The following is a 19016-nucleotide window of genomic DNA, read 5'->3' on the forward strand; positions in this document are numbered from 1 at the left end:
TATCTTAATGTGTAACTCGGTACATTAAGCATTTAGTCTGTGATTGTTGGAATAGTGGAAAGACTAAACCAAGAAAGTTTAGATGAGTCTCAGTCTGTTTGCCCATTAAATTTGTTTAAAAAGCTGCTATTAGTTTGGTTAAATTCAGATGTATGGATGTATTTTTATGTTTAATAAGCAAAATATGTAAGAAGAAGTGTTTGTGTTTATTTTATTTTGCTCCAAAGAAATCTGAAATCATGTTGTCAATTTTATTTAAACTTTAAATGATTTTTTTTTTTTTTAAAGAGGACTCTGTTGACACTATCTTTTTAAATTAAAGGATTAAATACTTCAGTTTACCTCCACTGCTGACCCTTAACCCCGAGAGGTTTACGTGCTGCTGTGCACAGACGTCCAGCTGGCAGCATGAAATGGGAGGCTAATTAAAATCAAGGAGTTTCTCATTGACAGGAGAAATACTCAGACTTCCTGACTGGTTGCATTGTGACACTACTTCCTCCCCCCGAAACCCTAAAAAAAGTTCGGATAGGACTTTTCCTGGAGCATGTAGATTGGTAAATAAAAGGTTAAACCAGACCACCTGGAGGAAACCCACGCAAGACAAAGAGTGAACAGGCAAACCCCCAGAGATAGGTTCAAGCTGGGCGGTTCTGGACTTAAACACCAGGAATATGGAGCTCCAAAGAGATTCTGCACTGTCAGGGCATGTTGCTTCTGAGGATGGTAGGACTATGAAGTCCAGTCGGAGTGACAGGTTTATAAGACATTTCTTATTATAGTTATAGCTCTTAATCATTTCATCTTTCACTGTGACAACTAGAAAGTAACCAGTAGACATGTATTTGATTGTCCAACACTTTGATGACACACTTTTTCTGCTGAAGCCCTCTGTGTCTAGACCCCCACAGTGTCAATCAAGTGGAAAAGGAACAGCAGCACTGCATGAAATAGCATTTTACATGCAGTGCTAAAACTAGCGAGTCATTAACTTCAAACATCAAGCAAGGTCAATAACACAATTCCCTTTAATTCTCTCACTTCCTTCTTCATCCCCTTTGTTTTTTTTTGTTTTTTTTGCCTCTGCCATTATGTCCATAGAAGCTCCTGAGCCTGGTTACACTTCCCCCTTGCCCAGCTCCTGTTCTGGCACAACACCGGCTCTGCTCTCCAGGCCTAAGCTCTGATTTCACAGCTATTAAACAGATTTTTTGGCTTGTTGTTAGGGATTGGGCGTCTTCCACTCTTGAGTAGATGCATCCCTTCTGGTTTAAAATGCACGCATGGATATTCTCTGTGTTGACACAGTGTGCTTACAGACAACATTCACTACAGCAGGTCTCCACCTAACGGGTGGAGTCATGAGCCTCTATCGGATAATGATGTGTTTGTAAAACATATCAGCAGTGACAAATCGGTCAACTTCAAGTATCAACTAGACATTTAGAAGGTCTCTAAATCACATTCTGGCCCCGGTTAAAAAGAAGTACATTACTGAGATTTGCTTCAAGCTCACAGACTTGTAGATAAAACACAAGCAGCCCAAGCAGATTTGTCATAGTTCTAGCTCGACTCAGCTGACGTGTCGAATAAGTCCTGGATCCTTGTCTTTAGATTCAGGGTCGTCTTTTCTACCACTGTATGTCAGTTGTGACCCTGCCCATCGCCATGAGCCAAACTCTCATACTTAACAACTAACATTTTTCAAACAGACACTTTTCTTCCTTCCTGTTGCCAGGTGTTTCTCACTATAATAATCATTACCCTCTCTACACACACACACACACACACACACACACACACACACACACACACACACACACACACACACACACACACACACACTCACACAAAAACCCTGAGGCCTGAACAGACTGAATCACATCAGTAAACAACCAAAGAAAAGAAGCCAAAAGAAGAAAAGACCAGTTCATTATTAGGAACAAAAAAAGAGCTGAAAACCGGCTGTAGGACGCCCAACACACAGTCAGCAGACACAGTGAACTTTTGTGAAACGTTGTGGGTTTGACTCCCTCGCTGAGGTTCACTTTTTAAAATGGTAATAAAGGACAGAAATCAACTACAGATCTATAAACACAGGGAAACACATAAACTTGATCCCTGATGAGAGCAAAATTTCCCCCGGGAATCCCCAAACACACACAGAATCAGTTCCTGTGGTAATCAGACAGCTAATTGCAGGCTCAGTTAGCCGAACATCAAGAGCAATTAATCACAGCGCTGCAGGGAAGGAAAGAGGGAGGGAGGAAAGGATATAAGGAGAAAGGAAAAGGAGGTTTCAGATTCAGGACAGGGAGCGAAGGATGATGGGAGAAGTAATCACCAACCCTGCAGAGGAGGAAGGAAGTGAGGAAGAAGAGAAGGAGGAATCTGATTAAACAGGAACTACTTCAATTACAGCTTTCAAGGTTCACGTAGCAGACTTCTCCTTTCCCTCATTTTGTTTGGGGCGACCAGACCAGTTCCAGATGTGGGACAGAGAACATGGGACACACTCTCAGCTGACCTTTAATCAACATACTGCTCATGAGCTGAAGTACAAACAGTTTGAAAAGGTCTGTTTGGGGAACGAGGACGAGACAAAGTAGAAAAAAGATTTTTGATTTTCTTCACTCTGCATTACATTAGTGCACATCCTTAATTTATTTGGGACCACTTTAACCTGTTGTATGCCTGCACATTTTAAGTATTCTGTGAACATACTGTGAACTGAAGACAGCTGAAGAAGTGACTGAATGCGGGGAGAGAGAAATAGGAGAATGACATGCAGCAAAGGGACACAGGTCAGGTTCAAGCCCTGGGCCACTGCAGCAAGGACTGAGCCTTTGTACATGGGGCGGATGCTCTACCAATTGAGCTTGATTTCATCAATTTCAGATAAGACTTGAAATTTCTAAATTTCTGGTCTGAAAGAAGATGAACACCTGCTGCTTAGCAAAGTCACCAAACAACCTAAAACTAATTTTTATTCTTACAAACGTGAGAAAGAAACAAATACTATCACTGTGTGTGTGTGTGTGTGTGTGTGTGTGTGTGTGTGTGATAAGGGACCTATTATGCAAAGGCCTCAGGGCTCAAAACTCTGTCCCAATCCTCTTAATGTTTTCCTGTCTTACAAACACACACAAGCACACACCTCCAAACACTACCATATGGGACAAGATGGCTGCACTGGAATATCTATGGGTGTATTGGGGGTTGGGGCAGTTTGCTAGACGGTACAGCACCGTGTTGATAAGGTTCAATCGGCTGCTAGTAACCAAAACCCCGGGTCAAAGTTATATTCTGGTAGATTGATATCTATAATACTAGGGATGCACTGATCCGATATTGGTATTGGTCCCAATATTGAAGAAAATTCTAGATCGGGTATCGGTGACAATGGGCTGATCCATACTGGCCGATGTATTCAGTTTAATTCTATGCTGTGCACTGTGAGTGACGTCATATGCAAGCAACACGTCGTACGGAAGCCCACATCAAGTCTGATGTTGTCTTGCACAAAAGAATGATCCCAGTTTCCACACAATGAGACATACCATTTGTTACTGTAATTCTGTGCTGTTTTTCTGTATCGGTATTGGCTGATATTAAACCTCAGATATCGGTATCGGTGGTGAAAAAAGCGAATCGGTGCATCCCTATATAATACCCAAATGGATCAGATCCGATCACCTGTTGCACCATTTTCATGTCCTGGTGTTTTCCACAAATAAAATGAAGCTTTACATCAGCTGGTCAGCTTCTTTTCAGTCACTATGAACACATAAACTGTGCGTCAGGCTGCGTTGAAACACAAAACAACTCTTCACAGAGAGAGAATTGAGTTTAAGAACAAACCAAGGTGACTATCTAACCTCCATCTCGCGTCTGAGAAGTTTCTTTGTTTTACTGTTTTGGAGTTTCAGTTTTAATGGAAAATTTATAAAGAACAAGGTTAGATTTGTCCATATGTGTCAAGCAGATTTGCAAATCATCTGGAGGTACACACTGATGGAAAAAACAGATACTGTTAAATTGACTGCTGCCACACAGTGAAGAGCCGTTCCACCAGCGAGCCTGAGAAGACGTCAATCCAACAGATGATGTGAGGTTTCCAGTGTCTTTACCAATGATTCACAATTTAAATAAAAAAAACCTAACTGACTGACTACAACCAGATGTATTAAATTTACTGTAGCCTGTTAAAATGTTAAATAAATGCTGCCCTGTGTCTCAAAAGTGAAAAGTAAATTGCCTCAGGTGACATTTCCCTGGTTATTTCTGATCTGCTGATTGATGCTGCTAAACAAAAAAATCTGATGTCTGCTCCAAAAGGAAAAAGCTGGAAACAAAAGTGAGGTGCAACAATGCAAACTCTGTGTGTGTGTGTGTGTGTGTGTGTGTGTGTGTGTGTGTGTGTTCGAGAGCAGCCAACCAGAGATTTCCCACCACAGGAACAAAACCTGCAGCTTCCTCCCCCTGCATGACTGCTCCTCAATGACCCCCACCCCTCTTCTTCATCACAACTCCTCCTCACGCAGGAGGAGTTATTCCTCTCCTGCTGTGACAGTTTGTCCTCTCTCTCGTTACAGACACAGGACCAGGATAAACCCCGACTCAGAAATGTGCATTAAAGAGGACGTGTAAAGGTCCAACCCAAAGAAAAGAGAGAATTCAGTCATGTGACCTGGACTTACAGTCACCAATTGATCCAGCAAGGGTGGGCGGACCCAAGAGTGTGACTGAACAGGCCAAGAATTGTTTATCAATTGCAGTTCACTTTGCTGAAATATAGATAAAAATACAGATACAAAATAAGGCGGTACCTTGATTTTTTTTGCACCATGTTGTTCAGAAGACTTCTATGAGATCACTTCCTGTTGCTCATGTCACATGAGCAGAAATAACTACAAAAACTACTAACTAGAAGACATTTTATGATGTTTGCAATGTTTTTTACACTTTATTAAAAGGGGGCATTTTATTTGATAGAAAGCTTTTAAATGTATAACATATACGCTGAGAGTCTGAAGAGTGGACAGCGTCACCCACTGGTTTTTGAAGAGCCATTCTGAAGCTCAATATATGTGCCGCTGGCTTGTGGATCATCGGTGGAAATCAGGCATGCGGAATGGAAAATTCACCCTCAGTACAGTTGTCATGAACGGGGAAATTATCTATAGAGACCAAAACAGTTTTTTATACCAGGCTGTAAACATGTTTATTTCTGCTGTGAAGTTAGACATTTTAACATCGAGGCTTATGGAGACTGACTTATTCTGTAGCCAGCCTCATGTGGACGCTTGAGGAACGGCAGTTTTTTTTACTAATTGCATTGGCTTCACTTTACTTCACAGAGGTTGCGGCTTGATATACACCAATACAGATATGCCTGCAGTACGCTAATATCGGTTAAATGTTGTCTAAACTTAAGCAGGCATACAAGAACTTTGTCAGTTTCTAATTTAAATAATAATTTTTTCCAAGTTTAGACGTATTTTATTGAGAAAAAGGAGTTTTTTTCCAAGTTTAGACGTATTTTATTGAGAAAAAGGAGTAAGTAACACTGAATGCGAGCAGATATTTGAGGGCAACTTTCAGTACTTGACAATACTACAAAAACATTTTCGCCTGTGCCAAAAAAAAAAAGAGGTTCAAAAATCATGCTCTAGTTTAATATATTCCGACAGTTTTTCCCATGACTCTAACACCTCATATACACACTCACACAATGGTGAAGGACAGGACACTCCTTGAACCTCTTAAAACATGCTTTTTCTATTCCAATGGCTGCCTGCCACATCTCAAAGACTCCAAAGTTTTTCAGCAGGGTGCCGTGGGGAAGTTGAGAAAGATTCAACTTCATGCAAACAACCCACTACACTGTTCTGATTGCCTCGCGGATGACCCATTTGGTTGTTTTCTACTTCACTTACCTACAAACTTTGGACAAAAACAAACTTCCTTGGGTCTGAAAACTTCAATTTTTATGTAAGAGGTAAATTTCGAGCATCGGCTCTTCAACCTCTGCCTGTTTCAGATGCCAGAAAACCAGAAAACACACGTGTTTCACATTGGATGCCCACCCATCCGTGACGCCCTGCAAGGCTCTCTGATGCCAAAAACACACCGAGGCCAAGGAGGATGATGGGATATGTGACACGGATAAAGAGTGGAAACCTACTTTATGACGATGGGTGGGTGAGAGAGAAAGAAGGATGAAGAATCCAGAGCAGGACAAAGAGAGGAGGAAGCTGAATTATTTCCTGGTGTGTCTTCCTCCACTGAGACAGATGTGATGGCTTCAGCAGATGTGTTTTTACACAGACCTCGATCATCTATCATTCTGGCCTTCTGCAGTTACATCCAATAAAAAAAGAAAACCGTTTCCCTCATCAGGTTCAGGGATTAAATGAATTCTGTTTTTAAACACACCTGAAGCAGCCTGATTGTTTGTCCATGTGGACAAACTCCACTGATTTACACATCAACAGGTCTTAGGACCTTGTATGAAGCCTCCTGTGTCTCCAGAGGAAGCTGCGAGAAGTCTGATAAAGTGATCAAGTCACTTGAGTCGGTGTCTGTTCGGGCTGAAGACTACAAGTTGGAAAATGAAAGAAATATGGGGGTGTGGAGTTAGAAAGTGAGCTTACCAGACCTCTGTAGCCCGCTAAAACTGAAGATGCAACAATTACAGTCAGGAAAAATCCTGGTTTCATGACTGTAATTTATTTGTTTGTATAGCTAAAAACACTCCGGATGTATAAAATCATGTTTGTTTGCTTTTTTTACAAGGTAACAAAGGAGGAAACACTAAGCAGGTGCAGGTGCATGATTGACTGACGCAGTGATAAGCATTACATTTATAGACGGTTGGTTTACATTGTACTGAAACTCTTGGCTCATTGCAGCTTTGTGGAAAACGCAGGTTTTTCCCATTCATTTGAGTGGGGGTCATCTGTTTTGGTGCAGCGGCCGCAGGGGTGTCCACTAGAAAACGCAGCGTCCTGCAGCCGAGAAGTTTAGCCGGATACAACTTTTGGAAAAACAAAACCCAACATCACACTACGTCCACCAATCAGATGATCAGATCAGTCAAACCTCCACAGTCAGCCTGAAATGTCTCTGAAACTAAGAGTATCCAGGTGGATTCATGGACTAAACTCTGACTCTACCTGTTGTGTTCTGGCTTTGTTTATTTAATGTATTAGCTTCTATGTCTGTGTGGTAAAATAGAGATACGAAGAAGCTTTATTTGGTTTGTGCCGGTAATTTGAGAGCGAAAGAGCAAGCAGTGGTTAAGTGACATAGACAGCGAATGAGAGTGAGGGAGCGCCGGCATCGATAAATCCGGTTAATCGATCAATCAAGTGAAGTAAAAAGTTATTTCCTGACAGTGGTTACATTCAACACAAATAGGCACACCTCCAGCAGCCCACCTCAATCCTCCCACCGTCACACAACACTGCAGCGTTTCGCAGATACAGCACACTATCACATAAGACAAAGAAAAGTAGCAAATAAAACCAGGAAATGTTTGAGGACTTTTTTCTTTTTAAAAAAACGATCAACTGAGTATCAAAATAAGCGAGTCCGTATGTCAGCTCGGTCCCAGCACAACTCCAGGGCCTTTCAAACATGATGCAGACTTGTAAAACCAGCAGAGCCTTTACAGGTCTCTCTCTCTCTCACACACACACACACACTCACACACACACAGAGCTCTAATAACCTCACACCTGTAGAATAGCAGGTCCTCACACCCCCATTCAGCAGCCTTTGAAGTGTGCGTGTCTGAAAAGAAAAAGAAGAGGGGGGAAGCAGGAGAGAGAGAGGGGGAGGTGGTAAAGAGACAGAGAGAGAGAATGTGTGTGTGTGTGTGTGTGTGTGTGTGTGTGTGTGTGTGTGTGTGTGTGTGTGTGTGTGTGTGTTTGGGGGTGGGGGGAGCGTTCAGGAAGGAATGTTTCAGCAGAGTAAACAGTGTGAAGCTTCCTGTAGAAAACACTTCAAAGCCAGAGAGAGGAAACCAGGATAACACACACACACACACACACACACACACACAGAAAGAGAGCATCAAAGGCAGGTAGGAGTCATCTATCAACACGGGAAAATTAAAACCTGTAGAGAGCACACACACAGACACACACAGGCTCGATCAGATAACTCTACTTTCCGCATTACAAACAAACAAAAAGAAAATCACGTCACTTTTTAAACACATCTGTCAAAAATGCTCACATAACTGTCTAAATGTTTTTCTTTGACTTTCTTTGTCTGCTGAAACTTCAGATGAGCTGAATATTGATTGGGAACAATTCATATTTATCAGTAATTTTACAACCAAAAATTATTTCTTCAGTGAGCTGGAGAGTATCAAAGCACCAAAACATTTGAAGACAGAACTGAAACACTTTGTAAATGCTTATACAGTTTATATGCTACATCTGGCTGTGAAAAGACAAATCAACTAACTAAATAATAAAATGTTTCAGTGCTAAAGTCCCGCTGTAGATTTGTCACTTTCAAAGATTTAACTAGTCAAGACTCGTGCACAAAGTTCACACAAAATATCCCATCTCATCAGCTTTGACTGTAAATGAGCAAAGTAAGCATAATCAAATCATAATAATGATCAATCAATCACTTGAGCTAGAAAACAATCTTCAGGTTGGTATCTGATGGAATACCTGAAGCCCAACTTAATCGTGTGAACATCTAAACTCAGGTAACGTCACCTGAGCTCAGCTTTGGTGTAAAAAGGGTTACTATAGTTACTATAGGATTACTCTATTGTTACTACGGTAACCTGTAACTCTACAGCATCTACTGGCAGCAACATCAACTTCACTTTTCTCTTACTTAAACATGACCAATGATGATGTGGACCCAGGTCTCTGGGTCAGGTACATCTCATTATTGTCTGTGTGAGAGTTTCCAAATCCCAACTTTAGTTTGGGAATTTTAGAGATTCAACATTTGACACAGTTCATCTGACAAGCAAAACAAAACAGTAAGAAAAAGAACCAATCACTGTTTATAATTTGTAAAAAAAAAAATGTGTGCACTTAAAATTATTATTTGCATGAGAGTTAAGATATTGTGGTTTTAAGATTTGGCATATCTGAAGACCTTCTGTCAACCCAAGTTGGCTTTCTGAAGCTCTCTCCCGGCTAAACTTTTTCAAAGGGCACGCATCTTGATCTCAAACGACGGTGCAGACTAAATAGTGGCTCATTCATGGCCAGAAAACAAAGCTGCTGTGAAGTGCAAAATCAGAGCAGCAGTGTGGAGGCGGTGCATCAGTTCACATATTCCTGTTTTCCACATCAAATGTTTTTAACAGATCACACAAAAGGCAGGAAATCAGCTTTACTACCTAAACCACAAAACTCACAGGGTGGAGTGAAAGAACTGTGTTTTCTGAAATCATGTAAATCAGCACCGAGCAGAAGCTATTTCATCATTTCTGATTTAACTATTGATTATCTAGTTTTATTTAGCATGTAAATGGCTATTTTTCGAGCTTTATTGTATTATATGCACTTTAGTGGATTATATACATGCCCAGTGTGACCTAAGATGTACCAGGCACAGAAACAATACTTTTGATTCATTAGAGCTGCTCCAAAGGGAGGAAATGTCACATTTTTTAAAAGGAAGTTTGGTTTACAGCAGAGAATGGCACAAATAGGACAGGTAGCACAGGAGCGTGAATAATCTAGACTTTGTGTACATTATTAACATCTTATCTCCTGCATGGGATGAATGTTTTCTTCTGTATTATTACAGTTTAAATATCTTCTTTATGTCAAAATCCTGAATTACTTTTCAATGCAATATAACACTTGATATCAGCAGGTAGGACAGGAGAGCGATTAATCTAGCCTTTGTGTGCAACATTGAGATTTTAGTGGATTTAAGTTATTTATGCTAGAATAGATGTGTCAAAGGAAGTAAGAAGTTGGGGTTTTATTGCAATTAAGTGCATTATGCCAAATGTAACTAAAGACATACCAGGTATAGAAATACTTTGTGTGAAAATGTGTTTTTATTTTACTTTATGGGACAAAATCAAAAAATGGCACAAACAGGTTGAAGTTATTTCTATCAAAATTTTGAATTACTTTAAAATGCAGCATATAACCTGACACAAACATGTTTTCATCAATGTGACCATATTTACATGCTGACTTTTCCCAACGTGGGAGACCGAGAACAGTGTGAACCAGCTGTATTACTGCATTCAAGTTAACTAATGTGGATTATGCGAAGGTATGTGGATTTTAATTAACAAGTAAAGGCTTTATTGCAACCAATGCCAATTACAAATGTAAGCTAAGATATACCAGGTATAGAACAAATAGGATAATTACTTTTCCCAACGTGGGAGACTGTGATCCAGCTGTAACATTAAGATTTGCCTGGATTTAAGTTAATAAGACATGTGCCGAATTTAGTAAAACAGCTCATTTATTCTGAAAACGTTTAATTAAAGTTTTCTAAAGTGTTTATACCAGCAGTAGACTTAGTTATATTTAATTAGTACTTTGTAAAGTGTAGTTTGGTTCGTAACCTTTACGTAAAATGTGTCGCACACCGGAGCTCCAACAGACAGGTGAGGAAAGGTAGCGTGACTGACGCAACTTGACTTTAAGAGACTGTTTGAACAAGTCTACCTTCAAACTTCAGTTTATTTAATCTACTATCTTAGTTTGACAAACTGTCTGTACATGCATCTGAAGCTGAACCGACCATTTCCTAAAAAAATTAACTTTTTTTTTTGGAGGAACTGATCCGACGCTGCAGCAGCTGTGAACAGTTTCAACGTAATGTTAAAACAACGTTAAAACAACGCGGTAAACTTATGATTTTTGTGTTTTTACCTTGTAACCGCATCGCTCCTGGTTTGCTCTCTTGTTTCCTGAGGTCGTAGATCCACAAGAGAAATATAAAACCAGCAACAAACCGCAGAGAGAGATGAAGAAACTCCGAGGGGCCGCCATTCCTCCCTCAAGTCTGAACAACTCTGAGAGAGCAGAGGAGAGAGGCGAGAGAAGGAGGTGTGTGTGTGTGTGTGTGTGTGTGTGTGTGTGTGTGTGTTTACTATCTTTGTGTCTTGAATTAAAGACTGAATGTGAGAACATTTTGTCCGTCCTCACTTCTTCAAAGGACCTGTTTGAGTGTTAAAGACTTTTTCTTTAATCTATGGAAACCCAAAGAAGAACAGACAATCTTCATTATTTTTATTTATTTATAAGATAGAAAATGTAAACAAAATTATTTACTAAATCAGCAATTTGATTAGATTTTTTTAAAAGTTTGTTTCCTAGTTTAACACTACATAGAAATTGCCATTTGTTGCCAGTTTCAATACCAAGTGGCAACCTCATGGCTGGGAAATTAAGCCAAAGTGTCAAAAACCGCAGTTCCTCAAACGTCCACTGGAGGCTGGCTACAGAACAAGTCAATCCAGTCAATTAAGTCTTGGCCATGCTGCAACCTCCATGGCAGTGAAGTGAAGCCAAAGTGCTAAAAACAGCAGAAATAAACATGTTTACAGCCTTGTTAAAAAAGAAAAAGTTTTGCGGACAATAACTAATTTCCAACTGTAACAACTGTACTGAGGGTAATTTTTTATAGAACTCATCTGTTAAAGTTATATCTGTTATAGATAGCTTATTGTGCAACGAGGTGTCATTCAGCAGCCTCATGCCTCCGATGAGCCATGTGTTTACTGATTTTCACTGGTCCAAAGCTCCGCTAGTGCTCTGAGCTCATAGTTCTGGCAGCCCAGCTAACAAACTGAGCTAACATTAGCTAACTGCAGCTACAGTTGGCAGCAGTTTTCTTTATTGTCTATCAGGAAACTTTGTAAATTACGGGGAGTTGTCAAAAGACATCAGTGGGAAAGCAGAAACCATTTTCTCCCCAAAAGTAACACATAAATGATAAATCTGATCATTTATCTTGATATAAATTGACAGGATAACCATTTTGATAATTAAGTCATGACTTCCGTCATTCATCACATTTTCAGTTTCCAGCATAAGACGTGAGGTTTATAGATTTTTCTCTGTTTCATATATTTGTGATTTCTGTTGATCTAACAAAGTTTAAAGTCACTACCTTGGACTCTGGGAAACCATGATGCTTGATCAATTAACTGAAATTCTCAAAATGATCAACCCTAATCTGTAAAAAAGCCTGTATATAAGCACAATCTAGGCCTTTATAGAAGCCTGTTTACAGGTAGAACTGTTTAGGCACTTTTAGCCATGTATAAATGTTTCTTAAGTCTGAAATTCAATCATGTATCTGTCGTTTGTCAGACAGAAAAAAAATAAGTGCATGTTATTTTCAAATGTCAAGAGTAGACCACTGAATATTCCTTCAGTGGTCACTCTCGAAAGAAGAAATATTAAAAGAGTTAACTCCTATAAATATCTAGGCATCCTAATCGATGATTCGCTGACTTTTAAGCAGCATGTACAATGCCTGGTTAAAAAACTGAGACAGAAGTTAAGTTTCTGTTTTAGAAATAAGTTGTGTTTTTCTTTCAATGTAAAAGAGAGACTTGTTGCGGCAACATTTTTGCCTGTTCTTGACTATGGGGATCTTGTGTACATGCGTGCCCCTGTACAGGCATTGAAACTGATTGACACGGCTTATCATGTGTCACTCAGGTTCATAACAAATTGTAACGCCCTGACTCACCACTGTGAGCTTTATGCTCAGGTGGGATGGTCTTGTTTACCAGCCCGCAGACGTACTCACTGGTATATTTTTATATACAAGGCAATTCTCGGGTTGCTCCCAACATACCTCTGTTCTTTTATTTCTAAAAAACCTGATGGACAATATTCGCTGCGTTCTAGGGAATTTTATATCTTATCGGTACCAAATGTTCGTACTGAGCTAGGGAAGAGGGCGTTTGTGTACTCAGCACCCTCTGACTGGAATGTTTTACAGACAAACTCAAAGATCTGATCTCTTTGAATGCTTTTAAATCCACATTGAAAAAGCAAGATAATGAATCATCCAGATGTTGTTTTAGCTGATGTTGTTGATTTCATGACTTGTATTGTATTTTTAGCATTTTCATATTATCTGTGTCTTGTGTCTGTTTTGGTTTGACATGTTCTTCGTTTGTGCTGCTGTTTTAATCTCAATGGGTCCTTTCCTGGTTAAATAAAGGTTTAATAATAATAATAATAAAGACAGTCAACAGAAAATAACAAATGTAGCACACTTGAATAGAAGACACTCTAAATTATGATTTTCAGCCAAAATAAATACATAAGAGTGGCATACATTACTGTCCACAGTCATTTCTGTTAATCCTTTTGTCTCAGGACTGCACTTCAGTGTGTTTAAGGCATTAAATGACTATATGATGTATATTAAGCTTTATAAAATATATGAAACAAGGTGTGACATCACTTATTCGTTTGCTTTGGAGCCAGCGCTTTCTGTATACTTTCTGTGACAGGAGCCAAAGCCAAGCACTGCATGCCCTCTGGTGGCAAAGATCAGCAGCAATGCCTCATCAACTCTTCCTGCTGAGATGTAAGTTTTTTGTTTTGGTGCAAAAGTTTGACCTTTGATTCTCAAGTCAATGCAGAGGTAGGTTAGGTAAAAACAGCTCTTTTAGAAAAAGCTAATGTCAACAGGATTATTTTGCAAATGTTTTATTGAATCTGTCTTTGTGAGTTGGTACGGGTCTCTTACTCATAAAAATAAAAGCAGCCTGCAGAGTGTAGTCAAGGTGTGCTGCAAAATCACACACTACATTCCGAACAACCTCCATAGTTTGCACATAGCTAGGTCCCTGAAGAAGGCCCAGTTGGTCCTGAATTTGAATAGATATAGATACAGTCTGCCAAGATGCAGGACTAACAGACGTAAAAACTGTGTTGCCATTGGCCTCCTTTATGTGAGTGTCACATACAATTGTAATGTGGCATTGGTTACTTGTTGTTTGTGTTCTTACTGCTTGGTGCACCACAAATTGCCCCTTGAGGATAATAAAGATTACCTTTGAACCTTGAGGTACTCACAAGTCAAAAAGAAAAAAATATATTTAGCTATACATACTTAAGAAACTGGCAGCTGAGTTTATATAAATATACAGCTGTATTCAAATACATTACTTTCAGATTCTGTTATAAGAATATAGTCATGGCAACTGTCTGCTGAAAAGAAAACATATGAAAAACATCTCCAATTTGCAAAGAAGAGTTAAGATACTAACATGTGACAAGGACAAAATGAGTGAACAAGGAGAAGCTACCGCCACATTAGATTCTCACAGAAGTGAAATGGAGAAAAGAGTGAGTGACATGGCATCTGAAGTCTTAACTAAATTCCGTCTGGAAGGAACGCTGTGTGATGTGGTGATCAAAGTCGGCCACGTTGAGTTCAATGCCCACAAGATCATCCTCTGTCGCTGCACCTCATACTTTCGGTGAGTAGATTATCCCGACAGGCTCTTCAAACAAGCTTGTAAACAGATCCAAACTTCTTAAAATAATCAGTGTATGAACTGTATCTGAAAACCAAAACAAAATTCATATCATAATCGTTGTTTTTTTTTTTTTACTGAATTACATTTACTCATGTCAGTTCACTGTTTTTGACAGAGCAGATGTTGTTCCTAATAGCTTAAAGAAAAGCAGTTCATACTTATGACCCACTGTCACTGGTTGAATAAAGTCAAACAAGTTTATTTTCTTTACACAAATTATATTTTAAGAATATTTGGGGTCCTGTGGTGGTAAAATAATCTGCTAATTTGCATGAAAAAGCAACAACTATTTAACTATAGTCAACTTTTTACTACCCCTCAGATTTGGATTACCACACCATCCATCTATCTGTCTTCTAATTGTAGATTGACAGATTGACGTGTGTTGAGGCATCATGATAAGCCACTGTCATATCTCCAGAAAAGTAGTTACTTTATCACATTTGCTCAGTTTTGAGTATGTTTTTGGAAGAAAATAAGCTTTAATACAACTAAATGAACTGTATTGATCACTGTACCTGTACGTTATTTATTCTATTATTTTTATTGAATTCAGTTTTTATTCTTTAAACATATATATATATAATCACTCATACACAACCTACCCATGCTGTTCATAGTTTATATACTGTCATATCCAACTACCCCATGCATAAAGCAACCTAATACATATATACATTTATTTTAGCACCCTTTGCACTCTGCACCATTGTCCTAGTCTTCTATTCTACATTCTACTTTCTAAACACTGATGTCCTCTAAATCCTGATCCTATACAGAGCTCTATTCACCGGTCCCTGGGCAACCTCAAAGAAGCAAATCTATACTATCCCTGGGGTGTCGCCTGAGATGATGCACCTCATAATCAATTATGCTTACACCAACTCTGTTCCTGTGACAAAGGATAATGTGGTGGAGGTTTTAGAAGCTGCAGACCAGTTCTTGGTCACAGGGATTGTTCAGACCTGCTTCTTTTTTCTGGAGGACCGGCTGTGCCTGAAGAATTGCATCAGCATCTGGAGGCTGTTGAACATGTACCACTGCCCTGAGCTGAGGCACAAGGTCCTCCTCTACATCCTGTACCACTTTGAGTTAGTTTGTGTCTCACAGGAGTTCCTTGAGCTTCCTGTGCAGCAGCTGGTTGCTATCATTGTGAATGATCACCTCAAAGTGAAACAAGAAAACATAGTGTTTGAGGCTGTCCTCTGCTGGATTAACCACCTGCCGGACCAAAGACGAGGTCACATGTCTGTGCTGTTGTCCAAGGTAACTAAACAATAAGCCAACTGTAGATGTAGTCATCTTAACAGAGCATTGGGTTACATTTCTCTTTATAGAAACAGAATAATTGGTCTTCTGAAGACTAGCAACAAAAGGACAACATTGGTGGTTTGTTCAAACATTTACAGCGACCCATGATTATGCTTTTTTGACATGTAAACTCTTGATGCTGTACATAAAAACACATTGTGTGATGTTAATGTTGTTGATGACACAGCCACAAAATGTTTTACCAAGCAGTTCAGGGAGGAGTGTTGGACATCAGACAGATCTTTGGACAAAGTCTTTATATACGTATCGCACAGACATAAGGTAATGGTCAGATTGTTTCTAATTGCTTTTTTCTTATATCTGTCCAGATGCGGATAGGTTTGATGACCACTGATTTTTTCCTAAACATAATGGACAATGCCATGATAAAGGACAACAGAGAATGTATGCTCATCCTCAACGATGCAATGACGGCATTTGTAGATTTCAGGGCCAACCGACACTCAAAATATTTCTGCAGCAGCTTGATGAACCGCCCACGCCTACCTTCAGCCATTTTATTGGTCACTGGAGGCAAAGATAATGTCATTTATGGAACCAGCCTTGAGGTGTATGATGTCCAAGCTGACTGCTGGGTTACTGTTAGCACTGAAGGGACTAGGCGCGCTTATCATGGTGCTGCTGTCCTCGACAACTTTGTCTACATAATTGGTGGCTGCACCCAGCACGATTACCTGAAGACAGTGCAAAAGTTTGACCTTGTCTCCTGCACATGGCAAATGATGGCTTCAATGAACTACTGTCGCTGCTTTGTCAGTGTTGCTGTGCAGAATGGGTGCATTTATGCCATGGGAGGCTACAGTGGGCACGCTTACTGCAACACTGTTGAGTGCTATAAACCTGAGACTAACCAGTGGATCATGGTGGCACCTATGCATGAAAAGAGGAGTGGTGCTAGTTCCGCAACTCTAAATGGCAAGGTGGGTGACACAGTGAAGACTGAAACAAGCAATATCTGAGAGGGTTTATGTTGTCAATTTAAATACCAAACTAGACTGATAATCAGACCTAATTGCCATTTTGTTTTCCGTTCATTATTCAGTCTGACATCATTTTCATGTGCCGGGAGTTGTTTTGTTTTGTCATGTCACGTTTTTTTGTGCTTCATCTATGTTACAACCCAGTTCAGGAAAGCAACAATATAGAGTTTGGAGAAGCAAATAACAGTTTAATAAATAAATCAAAATAAAGAACACTATGCCATTGAAGTGGTCTATTCCACTGTTTTATTCACATGTGAATATCTAAGCAATACAATGCTCAGATATGGAATACGAGGCTATACAATCTCTAAATGAGGCATGTTATTCTAAGGGTATATAGGCACAAGTTGGCAATTTAGCACATGTCTTAAAGTCAAAGCCTTTACAGTTTAAAAAACAAATTCAGTTTTGCAGGCGTTCACATTATAGACCTTGAGAAACCTAAAAAGTGTGTTGCAGATAAAATTTTTGAGAATTTATTTGGCCTGTATATCCAGTGCAAACCACCTTAAATGTAACTGTCCTTAACTTTTCTATAGGTGTACATTTGCGGTGGCTTCAATGGCTGTTACAGTCTACGCACTGCTGAATGCTATGACCCAACCACCAACTGGTGGACCAGGATCAGCCGCATGATGACCTGCCGAACTGGCTTGGGGATCGCTGCCTACAAAGGCTGCATCTATGCAGTAAGTGTGTGGCATGAATTTTGTAGCTCAGAGGTTTGGATGTATCATGTTAGTGTTGAGTGGAGTATCACTGGAGGACGTTCAATAACTATTGAAGGAACCACTGGGTAAGATTCAATGGCATCTAGCTGTGTGGTTAGTGTGCCTGATGTGCCATACGTCTTTTTCTTTCTTCTTATTCTTCAGTTCATCTCTAAATTTGTAAACTGCTCCCATGGCCACAAATTTCACTCCACAGACACAATCTTAACATTAAATTGTAGGAACAATTGTCATTTCACTCACTTAAATCTGCTGAAGCTGTCAGACTTATAGTTTTGGCTCAAATGGCTCAGGTGCGTTAGGATCAACCACCAACTGCCCCACCTACTCCCATGTTAATTGAGAGCAGACATTTCTGGACCAATTTTTTTCCAATCTCCAGAGATCACTCCAGATTTTTTTACTTTAGCCACTCAAATTTGGTAACGACAGATGGAAAGCATCAGGCACACTTCTCCTTCCACAAGCTTTCTCAGCTGTGAATCGAAAAGTTTTAGTCTGGGTGTTCTTATACCTTAACTTTGAAATTATGGTCTAAGACTTGCTCAGGGTGTCCTCCAAATGCCAGTATGTATTTTCCTTACTCTACTGAAAAGCTGGACTCACACTCCATCCCAGGTTGGTGGCAGCTATGGGGACACCTTCCTGTGCAGTGCTGAGGCCTACAACCCTGAGTCGAACAGGTGGAGCCGCGTGCCATCCATGTACAGTCCCCGCAGCCACTTTGGCATTGCGGTGGTGGATGACCAACTCTTTGTGGTGGGAGGATACAACGACTCCAACAGTTTGCTCACTGTGGAGCGCTACGATGAAGAGGCTGGTATGTGGTACAGAGCCTCCCACATTGAGGCGTCCCGCTGTGGACTGAGCTGCTGTGTGTTGTATGGACTCTACAACGTGGTGGAGAAGTTGTTCCCTCGTGGTTCCCTGACGCTCCCCAATGTGGAGGAAGCTACAGGAGGATCCATCTGACCCTCAGCCCAGACCTGACATCAATCCATCGACTGGCATCAAGTTTCATTTTTAAATACATTTTTTTTTTATTTTAAAATCCGAGGTGCTGTTGTTGTTCCTTATATTTAAAGGTACAATTGTAAGATTTGACACCGCAGCTCAAAACCAAAGCACTGGAGAGCAGCCCCCCCCCATCCCAATCCCCAGACTGCAGCTAACACAGGATGCCAGATCGAAGACACAGAATCTAACACTCACTCAGTTGATCCACTTTATTTGCTGGATGTAGTATGTTTCCTAACTGGCAACCCAGAGCTTTGGCATGAGTCGTGCAATTATCAAGCCAGATCAAAACAGAACAAAACACAAACAGACAACCCAAAATAAAAAACATACTGACTATAGTAATTTATCAAGCAGCTTGGATTTTAGTAGAGCATGTTTCAGCAGATTAACAGCAGATAGTGACTATGAACCTGCCTCAAC

At 40.0% G+C, this 19016-nt stretch overlaps 2 protein-coding genes across 3 annotated transcripts in view; one reads left to right on the forward strand and one right to left on the reverse strand.

The window, feature by feature from the left end:
* il17rd (interleukin 17 receptor D) overlaps positions 1 to 11081 on the reverse strand; it is a 29653-nt gene extending 18572 nt beyond the window's left edge. The window contains exon 1 of the mRNA XM_027279725.1: positions 10890 to 11081. Within this exon, the coding sequence (XP_027135526.1) occupies positions 10890 to 11009 (120 nt within the window). The 5' untranslated portion in view covers positions 11010 to 11081. The remainder of the gene's footprint in view (positions 1 to 10889) is intronic.
* Positions 11082 to 14205: 3124 nt separating this feature from the next.
* LOC104940254 (kelch-like protein 10) lies at positions 14206 to 18905 on the forward strand. 2 transcript variants are annotated; one of them, XM_010756811.3, is made up of 5 exons: positions 14206 to 14470; positions 15310 to 15796; positions 16171 to 16782; positions 17385 to 17534; positions 18195 to 18905. In XM_010756811.3, the coding sequence occupies exons 1-5, from the start codon at positions 14214 to 14216 to the stop codon at positions 18546 to 18548; spliced, it is 1860 nt and encodes a 619-aa protein (XP_010755113.3). In that variant the 5' UTR covers positions 14206 to 14213; the 3' UTR covers positions 18549 to 18905. The 2 variants fall into 2 exon arrangements, with proteins under 2 accessions (XP_010755113.3, XP_027135132.1); XM_027279331.1 differs by having other exon boundaries at positions 18173 to 18354.
* Positions 18906 to 19016: the final 111 nt, after the last annotated feature.

This window comes from Larimichthys crocea, chromosome VI, assembly GCF_000972845.2.
Source record: "Larimichthys crocea isolate SSNF chromosome VI, L_crocea_2.0, whole genome shotgun sequence".
Classification (NCBI taxonomy): Eukaryota; Metazoa; Chordata; class Actinopteri; family Sciaenidae; genus Larimichthys; species Larimichthys crocea.